Here is a 12963-nt window from a genome sequence, read left to right on the forward strand (position 1 = left end):
CAAGGGTTGTGACTTCTCGGAATCCGGACCCCAGCCAGACCGACCTTTGGGGAGGTGATGGGCAGTCGCTAGTGTGTACTGAAAGCGCGCGTGGAGAAGACTCCCGAGAAAGGTGGTGCTCGCGGGGGGCTGGCTGACCCCGACCCGCGCGGGGCAGCCCTCTCTCGGAGCCGGCCCGCGTCTCTATGATGCAATAGGCCGCGTTTCCGCAGCCTGGCGTGCGCTGCGCTCGGGCGGCCGACACTTCCCCAACGGCGCGATGCCGTCGCCGGCCGCGGCCCGGGTCTCGGTGAGCGCGCCCACCGCGGCCGGCCCGGCGCCGGAGGTCACCGCAGCCCGCGTCTCCGCCTCTACTCCGACCTGGTCCGGCCGCCGCGACCCCGCCGCGACCCCAGACGCCAGGGGCAGCCCGAAGGCCGACGAGGCCGCGAGCCCCCGCAGAGGAGCGGCCGCCGAGGGGGCCGCGGGGCCGCGCGAAGGCGCGACGGCTGCCACCACCCTGCGCCCGACCCCGGCCCCCAGCTCCGACGGGGCCGGCCCCGGCAGGAGCCCCGCGACGGCCGCAGTGAAGGCTCCACCCGCGGACCCGACAGGCCGCTGAGCCCACGGACAGCCGTCCGCGCGGGCACAGGGTGCAATGAAGGAGGTCACCGCGGCGCTGCTCTCGTCTGTCCGCTCGCGGGGGCGGGGCGGGGCGGGGCGGGAGGGGACGGGGACGGGGGCGGGGGCGGGGCGGGACAGCTCGCAGCCTGCGTCCGGGCCGGGCACCAGCTCACCGCACGGAGGAGCCCCGCGGCCAGGTGCCAGCGACGGACTACATCTCCCGGGGTGCAACGCGACGCTCCCGGCAGCCCATGCGTGCGAGGGGCGCGGCGAGCCCGGCGGAGGGGCTGCAGGGCCGCCAGGATCCCCGCGGAGCGTCACCACCACGGGGGCGGGCAGCGAGGTCCCGGCTGCACGCACGAATGGGCGCCTTCTCCCTGCAGACGTGCTCCTCCTGCGAGCGGACTCCGGCGTCCGGGGCGGCAGTTAGGTCCAAATGGAACTCGATGCTTGGGTGCTTAGGGGGAGGTCTATGGAGGACCTTGGGGTTCCCGTGCCAGCCAGGGCAGCGACGGGAGAAGTGTAGCAGCCCAAACCTGGGACATTTAGGGCAGGAAGCCTGGCTACTCAGAGTGTAGGCTGAGGGGGACGTTTATTCCTAACAATTAACAGCCTGTACAAGAGCTCTCTAGAGCAGGGCGTGCGGGTCTGAACGGACCCTGCACCTGCCGGCAGCTCCACCTTCCAGGCCCCCGTCTGCCGCCTTCGCACCCCATGGGCGTTTGCTTGGGCAGGCAGCACAGGGAGCATCACGGGGACAGGCTCAGTCACAGGGTGTTCGATGAAGCTCCTCCACCTGGAATGATTGGAAGTTGGCCCAGCCACTCGTCTGTCCCTTCCCCTCCTGGGAAACTCCGCCTCCACTGCAGTTAAGGCCATCAAGATGAAAGCAGGGTCAGGCTGGGGACCCAGTGGAGTCTTGGGAAGCACGGGACGGGGGCAGGGGAGTGGGTTTGGAAAAGAAACAGAGATGGTGTGGGGGAGGCTGATCGGAATAGAAACTGATGATCTTGCTTCAGCACTCCGGAGATGAGGGCAAGGCGACCGCAGCAGCCGGAATCCCCCCAAAAGAGGGCCGTGCCCCCCACCCAGGGGGTACCTCCTTAGGCCCTTAGCGTAACAGCCAGACCAAAGAGCCCAGGGGACTCCACAGGAGGGACGCCCCACCCAAGTGTGGACAGTCTCCCTGGGCCCTAGAGTTGAGGGGCTGGGGAAAGTGGCCCACCCTTGGTCCTCACTTGTGGGTAAGCAGGTAGCAAATGAGCATTCTCTTGGGTAGGAGGTCACAGCCTGGGGGATCGCACCCTTTGGACTAGGATGGGCCCGTGGAGACGGCGGACTAGGAGTCAGCCTGTGGAGAAGGGCTAGGGCCAGCTTCCGGGAAGCTCAGGTGAGTGCTCCAGGCTCCACAAGCTGCTCAGAGCAGACCCCTCCTGCAGGGCAGCTGCACCCCAGCCTACATCTCTGACTGTGGGGAGAAGACAGAATGGAACGTGACAGATCTTACTCCCACCAGCATGCACTGGGACCCCCAAACCAATGAGGTGGAGAGGGGCTGGGCCCACAGGGTCTGGAATGGAGCGTAGGGGCCACTGAACGTGGGGTAGGGAGGGACTGGAGGCACAGCCCCCGGGTCCGTGGGTGTTCCGAAGTCCCCTGAGTTGCGGGTTCAGCTGATGTAGACGCGGTGGAAGTCGTGGGCACCGAAGGCCGCGTTGCACTTGGGGCACTTCCTCTGGCGGGCCTCGTAGCGGCCCCGCACACACTCGAAGCAGAAGACGTGGAAGCACTTGGTAAGGACCGCGTCCTTCTTGCGGGTGTTACAGCAGGGGCAGGTCAGCCGCGCCTAGGCCGGGCAAAGGCAGCAGCTCGGGCCCAGTCCTGATGGCACCCAGACCCCGAGCTGAGGGCAAGAGGTGGTCCAGGCCACGCCCACCACATACAGACTCTAACTCTCCCCAGAACCAAGAGGTGGGCAGAGCGCTCTCTGGACAAGGACTGAGCAAGCTCTCGGGACTTGACAAAAGCAGAGTCTGGATTCTACCCTGCTCACCGGTACCCGTGAACAACACGTCCCCGCTCAAGGCTGACACTCTACAGGCTCAGCCTGGGCTCCTCTGCCCTGGGGCTCGAGCCCTCACTCCTCTGGCCGCCTCTGGCCAAACCCCAGTCTTAGCTGAAGCTGTCTGTCTACCTCTCCTTCTCCGCACCTGCTAAGTCACAGCCGGGCAGAGCGGTGCCACCTCCGCACCTGCTAAGTCACAGCCGGGCAGAGCGGTGCCACCTCCGCACCTGCTAAGTCACAGCCGGGCAGAGCGGTGCCACTAGAAATCCGCCGTCTCTACCCTGAACTGAGCGCACGCCTGGTGCCACCCAGAGATCTGGCTGGGTCCCCGGACTCACTCTTCTCTACGAAGGTTTACAAATCTCCTCTCCTGGCGCCCCCCCCCCCCCCCCCCCCCCCCGGCCACCAGATCTCACCTCTACGTCCGGGAGTCCATCCACTCCCAAACAGTCCTCCTCCGCTCGCCCGGCTTGAAACCGCAGCCCAGCCGACCGCGCCAGCATCAGGCGTTCCCCAGCTCGCAACCCACCCCAGGCAAGCTCTCTCATCTGGGAAACCTTCCCCCCCGCCCCACGGCCGGCCCCCAGCTGCCTCTGCTTCCTCAGGGCCAAACCACAGGCTTCTCTTCCTCTCTCACGGAGGCTTTGGGGCTCCCAAGGGGAAAGAATGGGCCGTCTCTTACCGGGCCACAGACCCACCCTGGGGGACCACAGCTGATGGGAGTCCCCCACCCCCCGCTGCCTCTGCTCACGACCCCCCAACCCCCTGTCGTCCAGACAGTCTCCTGCTTCAAGGGCCTCCCCAGCAAGCTTCCCCCGGGCACCTCATTTTCAACATCCTGGAGACACACCGTCCGCCACCACCTGCTTCTCCACAGTCTCCCTAATGCCGTCACGTGCCCCTAGTCACCCAGCTCGTTTCTCAAATCCGGGACGCCGGCGCGCTCAGCACCTCCCGCCTCCTCCCTCTGCGCATCGACCCACGCGGAGTCCGAGCACTTCCGCCTCCTGATCCGTCGCACACCCAGGCTAGCTCCCTGTCCACTCTTTGCCTCAGTGACTCCAACAGTGGAACGGACTTCTCTGCCTCTAGTCTGCCCCTCCTCTGCGGAATCTAACAGCACATCAGGCCACATCACTCTCTGGCTTAAAACCCTTTGACGTCTCCATGCGGCCAGCAGGATAAGCCACGCAGCTCAGCCGGACCCACCACACGCTCCAGGGTCTGACGCCTCAGGTTTCCCTCGGATGACAGTCATTCCAGGAAGCCTGCTAACCCCCGGAGCTGCCATGCGCCCGGCCTCTGCCGCCACAGCGCGCATCACTCAGAATACTCGGCCGCCTCCTCTTGGTCGGCTTCAAGAGTCCGACACTCAGGCTAGCTCCAGGCCCTCCCACGCCCGGGCCTGGCCCAAGCACACACACGGCACCTGGGCAGCTGTTCGAGTCCCCACAACCAAGGTGCTGTCCACTTTCTGCGACTCGTTTCGGGGGTCCCCAGACTGTGCACTCCAGCGGTCACCAACTCGCCATCTGCGAGTTCCTGGGTGCCGGGGCCTGCCTCCGCCCCGAGCCCCACCTTGTACTCCTTGATCTCCTCCTGGAGGATCTCGTCGGCGTCCGCGTACACCTCCACCTTCCGCTGCTTCTCCAGCTTGCGCCGCAGCCGCGAGATGTCCTCCTGGGGCGGGGGGTGACCAGCTTAAGTGCAAGGGTTCTCCTCCGGAAGCACCCAGCCCCAGGCCACAGCAGGGACCCCGAGCCACACGGCCCCTGCCCCACGCACACACCTGAGCCCTCTTGAGATTGAAGCTCTCCTTCTCACGAGCAGCCCGGCTCTCCGCCAGGCAGGGCTGGATCTCTCGCAGCCGCGTCTGCACGTGCTCCAGCTGCACCTTCAAATCCTCGGCCAGCTGGGCCGCTTCCACAGCCTGCGGGTGGGATGGGGGGCACCGATCACCTGAGCCTGGGAGTCAGGCGTGCCGAGCCGCGCTCCGGATGCCTGTGCTCCGTGTTCCAGTGACTCTCGCTTTTGGATCAAGTCCGGTGTCGTCGCGAGATTCAGTCCTGCCTCCTGACCTCCCCACTTTCGCCTCCCCCCGTTCACAGCTCCGACACACTCCCCCCCACGGCCGCATGATGCGCAGCCCATCCTTCAGCCTCCGCGGGGCTCTTCTCTGCTGCCCTCAACTCCCACAGCGCACACACTTCTTCCCGGTGGCCCCCCAAGCCCCAGCTCACACTCCGCTCCCGAGCCAGGCTCCCCCGTTTTTCTTTCACGGCACCTTAGTGTCCTTCACAAGACTTACTGGGATCAGCAACAGCCTATTTCTCCTGTGGGATTATTGGCTGGTTATTTGCCCCTCGAGACCGGAGGGTCCCACCTCTGGTAGGGCCCCCTGGTTCCAGGTTCTCCCCAGCACTCAGTGCCGCGGGCTCACAGCAAGGGCATGACTACGACTGCTTTAATGAAGGAAGGAAATGGGGAAGAAAATGAAAACCAATATTGACCTCCAGCCTGAGGGTGCATACAACTCTGTGACAAGGACCAGCATGCCTACTTTACAGCTAAGCAACACAGTGCCCAAAACGTGGGTTATGGAGCCAAGGAGATCCAGGGCCCAATTCCAGGTCCGCTCTTTCCTGAGCAAGTCGGCTGCCCGCCCTACTGAGGAAAGCAAGCAACACCACACACCGCCTCACGACCGTTCCGAGACCAAAATGCAAGCGGCCAGAGATAAGGCTCAGCGCGGGGACTGGAGCACGGTAAGCCGTCCAGACGTGAGCTGGGCTGGGAGCCGGGGCACAGCAAGGCTTCAGCTGTGAGCCGCCATCTCAGGCTGCTTTCTCCCCTGGGGCCTGGCCTCACCTTCCTCTTGTTGAGCTCCAGGGCCTGGCTGCGCAGCGTCAGCTCCTTCTCCACACCCCCAAGGCTGCCCTGCAAGGCCCGCTCTTTCTCCTCCAGCTTCTGCACGGTCAGCAGCTGGGCATCCACCTGAGGTCAGGGGTGCTGGCTCAGTGCTGGGGAGCCGCTGGCCCTTCCGGCTCCAGCCCGCAAGCCCCAAGCAGCCTTACCTGGGACTTCAGCCCCAGAACTTGCTCGCCCAGCTCGTCCTTCTCCTCCCGCAGCAGCTTGTGAATCTGGTTGGCCTTGATCCGCTCCGACATCAGCTTGAAGTTGGCGTCATCCTTCTCCCGAAGCTGCTGCAGCAGCCGCCCGTTCTGCTCCTGCATGTCTTCGAAAGCCTGGCCGGTCACATCCATCTCGGACAGCAGAGCCTCTTCTTCCTGCGGCAAACGGGCGAAGAGGACCCCGCATACGGACACCGTGGGAGAACAGGGCTGAACAGCGTGGGCCCCGACCATCTGCTGGACGCGCTCCACAAGGAGTTACGGGAATCCCAACACTCAGAAGCAGGCGGACCGCAGGGGCTCTCACCTGCTTGGTAGCACCCAGCTTGCGCTGCAGGTGCTCGATCTGCTCCTCCGCCTGCCGAATGCGCCGCAGGGCGTCCTCGTCCGCGATTTTTTTGCTTTCCCGCCTGTCCCTCTCCTCCAGTTCCCGAATACGGTTCCGCAGCTCATCAACCTACAGCCACCAGAGAGTGAGCGCTGGCCACAGCCTGCTGCTGGCCCGGGGCACTGCTCTGGTCAGCACTCCCCAGCGCAGCCTCTGTGCAGGCGCTGCAGGCCCTACCTGTCCTCACCTCAGCCTTGGCCTTGCGTTCAGCTGCCATGAGCTGCACCTTATCCCGCTGTTCCTTGGGTGCCGACTTGTACATGTCCAGCAGCAGCTTCATCTCCTTCTGGCTTTCTTGGGCCTTCCTGGGGAGCCACAGGAGGAAGGCTTGGTGACTGGGGCTGGAGGCCACTTTGGCAGGGGTGCGAGGGAAACAGGAAGAGGGGCTCACTTGAGCTCTGCTCGGAGACCTTTGAGGAGCTCTGACTCCTTCCTCTTGGCCTCCTCCACCTTGGCCTTCTCCCGATCAGCCCTTGAGAGAGCTGAGGCTACAGATGGGGGTCCCAGGCCAGGCCCTTCCCGCTCCCGAAGCTCCCGCTTGGGCCGGGGCTCAGGTTCTCGGCCCCGAGAAGAGGAGCCCTGGGACCCAGGAGTTAGGGCCTGGGCATCCTCCTCAGAGGGGACCAGCTCGTCCTTCTTCACCGAGGAGGCAGTGGTGGTGGCACCAGGCACTGAAGCCATCTCCTTTCTGCCCTCAGGGGCAGTGACAGGGCCTGGCCCACCCTCTTCTTTCCCTGGGGCCGGGGCACTGAGGCTGGAGTCCTCTGGGTGGCCCAGGCTGGGGATGGAGTGGGTTGAGCCGCTGGCCTGGGCCCGGAGCTGCAAAGACAGAGAACAGGGCTGAGGTGAGACAGTGGTCGCCCAGGTCCAGCCAAGGGTCTTCCCAGGCAGCCCCCTCACCTTGCCGATCTCAGCCTGCACTTCCCGCAGCTTCCGCTTGTACCGCTGGGCGTCCCCCTTCAGCTGGTGGTTGTGGTTCTGGAGGCTGCTGATCAGGTGGCGCATCTCCCGGTTGATGGGTCCTAGGAGAGGGTTGGGAAGAAGTAGTTCGACGGCCTCGGCACAAGGGGCCCAAGCCCTCCGTGGGGGAAGAAGGGGAGCCGCAGCCATCACTCCCACTGCGGACGACAGGGCAACGGAGGCCTTATACAGAGCGTGATCACCTCAAAGTGATAACCTAGCCTCAAAGGAAACTCACCCAAAACTAACATGAGACTCCCTACTTGAGTTATTTCTGTTGATGTAGATTTTGTTTTAGTGTTTCCAAATTTCCTTTAAAGGAACATAAGAGCAATATTCACCCAAGTAAATGAGTCCGCTTTCTTTGTACTTTTAAACAGACGTCACCTTGTAAATTTCACTTCTCTGGCCTCCAGAACCGAGACCCCAACCCCTTCTCCCCATGCTTCCTATCTTTCTTCCCTGCTTTCTTCTTCTGGACATATTTGCCACCATCTAAGATCTGGTTAGGCAGGTCTATTTTTTACTTTGTTGCCTTCCTTCGCTACAATACCGTTCCACAATACCAGGGATCGTCTGTGTTTTGTTCATGGACATAATCCCAAAGCCTGGAAAAGAGCCCGGCTCATCGATCGTGTTCAAAAATCTTCGTAAAATGAGCGAATACCTCTGAGAGAGACACGGTAGGGCCAGAGAACCACAGGCGGGGCCGAGAGCTCATGTTCTGGCTGTGCCTGCTCTGTCAGCCACCTCACCTGGTTGTGACCCTCACCGTGCCTTTGAGTCCAGTGGCAGGAGCCCCGTTTTGGCCAGGGAGAGGAGGCTCTGCGAAAGGAAGGGGCTTCACCCCCTCGCATCTGGATAAGCGGCAACCCCACAGCAGGGACGAGCAATCCCAGATGAGGTCCCCCCTCCACCCTGCTCTCACCACGTACCCGCCTGCTCGTTGGCCGCCAGGTTCTGTTCGAACTCGATGCGCAGCATCTCGTACTCCTTGCGTACCTGGGCCAGCGTGTCCTCCAGCTGGATGACCTCCGTGCGCAGCTTCTTCTGCAGCCCCAGCTCATCGCTCTGTAGGTTGAAGCGTCAAGGACCCACACGACCCCTGAGCCCCCTAGCAAACTCCTTTCCTCGCATCCCCCCACCCCCCCACCTCAGGCCTCCGAGGCTTGGGGCGAACTTATTCCCAAGGGACCCCTGGCAGCACACAGGGGCTGCAAAGGCCAGCGACACCTTGACCCTGAGGTCTGCTCCAAGGCCGTACCTCCATGTGCTCAATATGTCTCAGGTGGGAATTCTTGGTAGCCAGCAGCAGCCCCCGGGCCTCATCAAGCTGCGTCTTCACTTGCAGAGACTCGTTGTAGAGCAGCGAGAACTGGGCCTGCAGCATTCGGTACTCCCCCGTTTCCCGCACCACCTCCTCAGGAAGGCTCCGCAGGGCCACCTACGGCCAGGGTGCCCACCAGCGATCAGCAACAGGATTCAGGACCTGGCCACTACCTTGCAGGTTTAGGCCTCCCGGTCCCAAACAGGGCCCACCTTGAGGCGCTCGTTGGTCCGCACAGCTCCCTGAAGTTCGGCCTGCAGCTTCTCCAGCTCTGCCATCCGGCTGTTGGCCAGTTCCTGGTTCTCCTCCAACTCCGCATTCAGCATCTCAAACTGCAGAACGGGAGGAGCTACGGGAGGCAGGGCCGGGCCGGGATGCGGGCTTCCCTCTCATCCCCACCCAAGGCGGGCAGTGATGGGTTCTGAAGCCCCAGGGACGAGCCAAACCCAAGCCTTTTCCTAAGGGCTTCCAGGTAAGTGGGAGAAAACACTACGTGATCAGTGCTGGGAACCAAAGCTCATAACTGACAGGGAAATCAGAAAAACCTTCCTGAAAGACCTGAAAAGGAACCTGAATTAAGGCTTAACAGGGAACAATGATCCTCACAGGACCAAAAAATATGTTCGATGAACAAGAAGTGAGACAGCCCTCCCGGTGAGACGGCTCCTTCAGCTAAGCATGCCAGTCAACTCCAACACACTTCCCTTTCCTCTCCCTTTTTTCTGAAGGTTTATTTACTTTCATGTGCGAGAGAGTGCACATGCATGAGCGGGGTAGGGACAGAGAGAAGCAGACTCTCCACTGAGCAGGGAGCCTGACAGGGGACTCGACCCCAGGACCTGGTGATCACGACTCGAGCTGAAGTCACACACTTAACCTGATAAACCACCCAAATGCCCTCGTCTGTGTCTTTTCTGTGCTTTTCCTTTGGGGCACCTTTAACCACCTGATGAACTATCTTACTTCCTGTTTATTCCCCCCACTAGAACCCTAGTTCCATGAAAGCTCTGCTTTTTGTCTCTTTTGTCTTCGCCTGTGCCTGCTTCCAAGCACCGTGCCTACGATTTAATGTTATCAATTACTTACTAAATACACAAATCAATGAATAAAACAGAGCAGCATGAATGACAGGGAACGGACTCAGAGCATGCAGCTCTCTGCCCTAAACTCTGAGGGGACTTTCATGGGTGGGGCAGAGGCTGTAGGAGGAACTGGAAAAATGGTGCCTACTCACCTTCTGCATGCTGAGTGTGATCTGGCCCCCCTGGAAGCCGGAGGAGCTCCCAGACACATAGTAGCCAGAGTTGAGCTGCGGAGAGACAGACCCATGGGGGTGGAGGAGAGAAGCAAGGGCTCCACGTGCCTAGCCGTGGCTCCGTCTGACCCAGCACCCAAGCCCCACCTGCTCTAAGGCTTCCGCCAGGTGCTTATTGAGCTTCTGCTCACGCTTGCGCAGCTTCTCAATGTCCCACTGCAGGTCCTCCACTGTCGTCTCCATCTCCAGCACCTTGGTCTCTGCTGATGTCACTTTATCCTGGAGCTCAGAGTACTGGAGACAATGACAGGGTCAGATGCTTAGAGCAGGGAACTTGGGTCCCTGAGAGCCTTCGTATGCGTCTAATCCAAACCCTGCCCTGGTTTTAATCCCACCTCCAACGAGATGCGGTGGTGCTTCTCCTGTAGCTGGGTGGCCAAGTCCTGCAGCCGCCGGTTCTCACGACCCAGCTCCCGGGTGCGTGCCCGAGCCACCTCACCGGGGGGCTCACTGTCCCCTGAGAAGGCAGGGCTCGGGTAAGAGCCAAATCCAGGGCCATGGGGCAAAGTACTAACTCATTCTGGAGTCTGCTATGTGCCCAGGGTGATCCACCAGCTGTCTTGCCCGTTTCTCAGGACAAAGCCCGGAGTCTTTTATCTCCACTGCACAAAGGAGGAAACCAGCTCAGAGAGGAGAACCATCTGCCCAGAATGACAGGACTAGGGCTGGGAGAGCCTGTCAGCCTGCAAGGCCTGGACACTTGCTACTACGCTTTGTGGGCCAGCCACTGCAACTAAGATCTGTGCAAAGTGTTCCAGAGAAGTCTCCAGCTGGAAGGCAGTGGCCCCAGAAGCATCAACTCCTCCCTCCTCTCTGGAGCGCAACCCACGAACCAAGGGCAGAGCCGCATCTACTAACTACCGCTTTCCCAAGAACGTGGCTAATTCATTCCCTGGAGAATTTTGGCTGCCCCTGGACCCGGGCATTGGGGGGACACAACCAGACACAAGTGGGGACGGACACCTCTGCGGTGGGACACAGAGAACTAACCTCGGCTGTACACTCGCTGACAGAGTTCCTCCACCCGGCGCTGCAGGCGGTCTGAGGCCTCCACGACTCGGGACACGGCGGCCTTGGAGAACTCCATCCGGCCCTGCAGCTGCAGCTCCACCTCCTCACTACTGCTGGCGCCCAGGGCCACCACAAAAGCCAAGGCTGGCTCACTGAGCGGGGGCCGCAGCTGCACGGGCAGGGGCTCTGTGGGAGGTGGACAGACCCTCATGAGGATCTCAGGAGGTTGAGAGCAGCAGTTACCGCCACTCCATACCAAGTTCCAGACTGAGCCCTTTGACACCCTGATTCAACACACGCAGTGCCCGTTAATACACTGGTGTCCCCATCATCAAAGTGAAACTACGGAGGCCCAGGAAACTAAAGTAATTCCAAGGCCACGGAGCTTCCAAATCATTCCTCAGGGAAGCCGCCTCTGTCTTCGCCAACTCAACGAGACCCACACACAAGTGCACATACACTAATGCCCTTTCATGGGCTCCTATTCTTTTTACTTGTGGTTTATAATCACTTCCTCCCCGATGGCAAAGACAGTGTTTCTTTTTTGGCTTATCTTTGTCTCACCCAAGGCTGTTACAGTATGAACTCACAATTATCACTTGGTATTGTTACTTTCTGAATTAAATGAGTGTCAAACCTGACACGCACTATGAACCAGGTCACTCAGATTCCAAAGCCTGGGGCCCGAGTCCTTAACCGCTACTTCTCGCTATCCAAACATGAAGTCAGATGTGTGTCTGTGTGAAGGGTGGTCAGGAACTCAGGAGGTTAATACAAAAGTTCCCTCTTCAGCAGGACCGTTCCCAGGACTTAATTAAGCTCCCCAGCTCCTAGGGCTCTGGCCCTACCCCTCAGGTCCGATGTCCCTGGCTCTGTGAGAGGGGTCTCATCACGCGTCGGCCCCTCCTGGGTCCCAGGCGCCTCTGTCCCTCCAGACAGCTCCCCCTGGCTCTCATGGTGTCGGAGAAGGGCTTCCACAGTTTCATCCAGCTGAAGGGAGAAAGCACCAAAAATGTTATGAATCCCTCAGGTGCTTCCCAGCATGACGCTCGTTTTCCAGGAGAGCAGCAGAGGACGGGCAGCGGGATCAAGGCCGGGTCTTGGGAAGCAGAGGGGCAGCCACCTGGGCCCAGTAGCGATTGACAATGAGGAGCGTGGCGTCATCTGTGGCCTGCCGCTTCTCCAGCTTCTCGATTCGCTCTCGGAGCTCGTCTTCACAAGCCTGCCGCTGTTCCAACCGCTCTGCTAGTTTCTTGTTCTTGAACTGCAGAACCTTGAGGTCCATCTCCTCCTACCAAAGGAGAACAAAAGGAGAGCAATCAGAGAGGGAGAGAAGGGCGCGCTGGGGCGGCGGGGGCAGGACCCCCACCCTAACCACCGGCAGGATCTACGGACATCTAGGCGCCCAGGAGAAAGCCCCTAATCGTGCGGGGGGCCAAGGTCTGCTTCTGCCTCCGTCTAACTCTCGGTCTCTGACAGGTCGCGCGCTGCTGCCAACCCGTTCCCCTATCTGCAGAAAGCAGGCAGAGGTCAGTCCCCGGCTTCTCTCAGCAGCGCGTGCTGGAAGCGGCCCCCGCTCGGCCTGGGGAGCAGGGAGCCCAGGCTCCGACGATTCGGCGCTCGGAGATGGGACAAGCTGGGAGGGCCGGGCCGGAGCCCACGCACCGTGGACGAGATGCCCCCCAGGCGAATGGGCTCTATCAGCGTGGTGGTGGTCTTCTCCTCGCGGCTCAGCTTCTTCTCCGGGGGCCCCGAGCCCCCGTCGCCGGCGGCGCGTTTGTTGCCGGGTCCGGACATGGCCGCGGCTGCGAGGAGCGCCGCAGGGTCTCCCGAGGGACGTCAGGAGGGCGTCGGCGGCACTTCCGTCACCTGAAGACGACAGAGAGCAGAGGTGGCGAGGCGGCCAGTGCTCCGCAGCCCCAGGCCTTCCCCGCACACACCTGCCCGGGACCCTCACCCGCGGCGGACCCGGCCTCGCGCCATCTTGGACTTCGCCGGACGTCACCGGCCTCCTCAGCGCACAGCGCAGGCGCCGCAGGCAGTGCCGGATGTGGCGAAACTGCATTTCCTGTTTCTATTGGTCGCGCTTTGTCCCGCCTCTCGGGCCCGGTTCGGTCTCTTCCTCTTTCTCCCGGTGATTGGCCAGCAGACAGTTCCCGTGGC

The 12963-nt window shown here is 61.6% G+C and overlaps 1 protein-coding gene across 1 annotated transcript; it reads right to left on the minus strand.

The window, feature by feature from the left end:
• Positions 1-1179: 1179 nt before the first annotated feature.
• On the minus strand, positions 1180-12840 carry RNF40 (ring finger protein 40). Its single transcript, XM_032328353.1, has 19 exons — positions 12466-12840; positions 11924-12091; positions 11649-11790; positions 10780-10986; positions 10125-10246; positions 9877-10023; positions 9709-9783; positions 8687-8806; positions 8412-8591; positions 8083-8218; positions 7088-7209; positions 6579-7006; positions 6375-6492; positions 6107-6256; positions 5743-5955; positions 5537-5662; positions 4458-4598; positions 4247-4348; positions 1180-2449 (listed from the first exon to the last, which is right to left on the minus strand). The coding sequence occupies exons 1-19, from the start codon at positions 12595-12597 to the stop codon at positions 2273-2275; spliced, it is 3006 nt and encodes a 1001-aa protein (XP_032184244.1). The 5' UTR covers positions 12598-12840; the 3' UTR covers positions 1180-2272.
• Positions 12841-12963: the final 123 nt, after the last annotated feature.

This window comes from Mustela erminea, chromosome 20 (genome assembly GCF_009829155.1).
Source record: "Mustela erminea isolate mMusErm1 chromosome 20, mMusErm1.Pri, whole genome shotgun sequence".
Classification (NCBI taxonomy): Eukaryota; Metazoa; Chordata; class Mammalia; order Carnivora; family Mustelidae; genus Mustela; species Mustela erminea.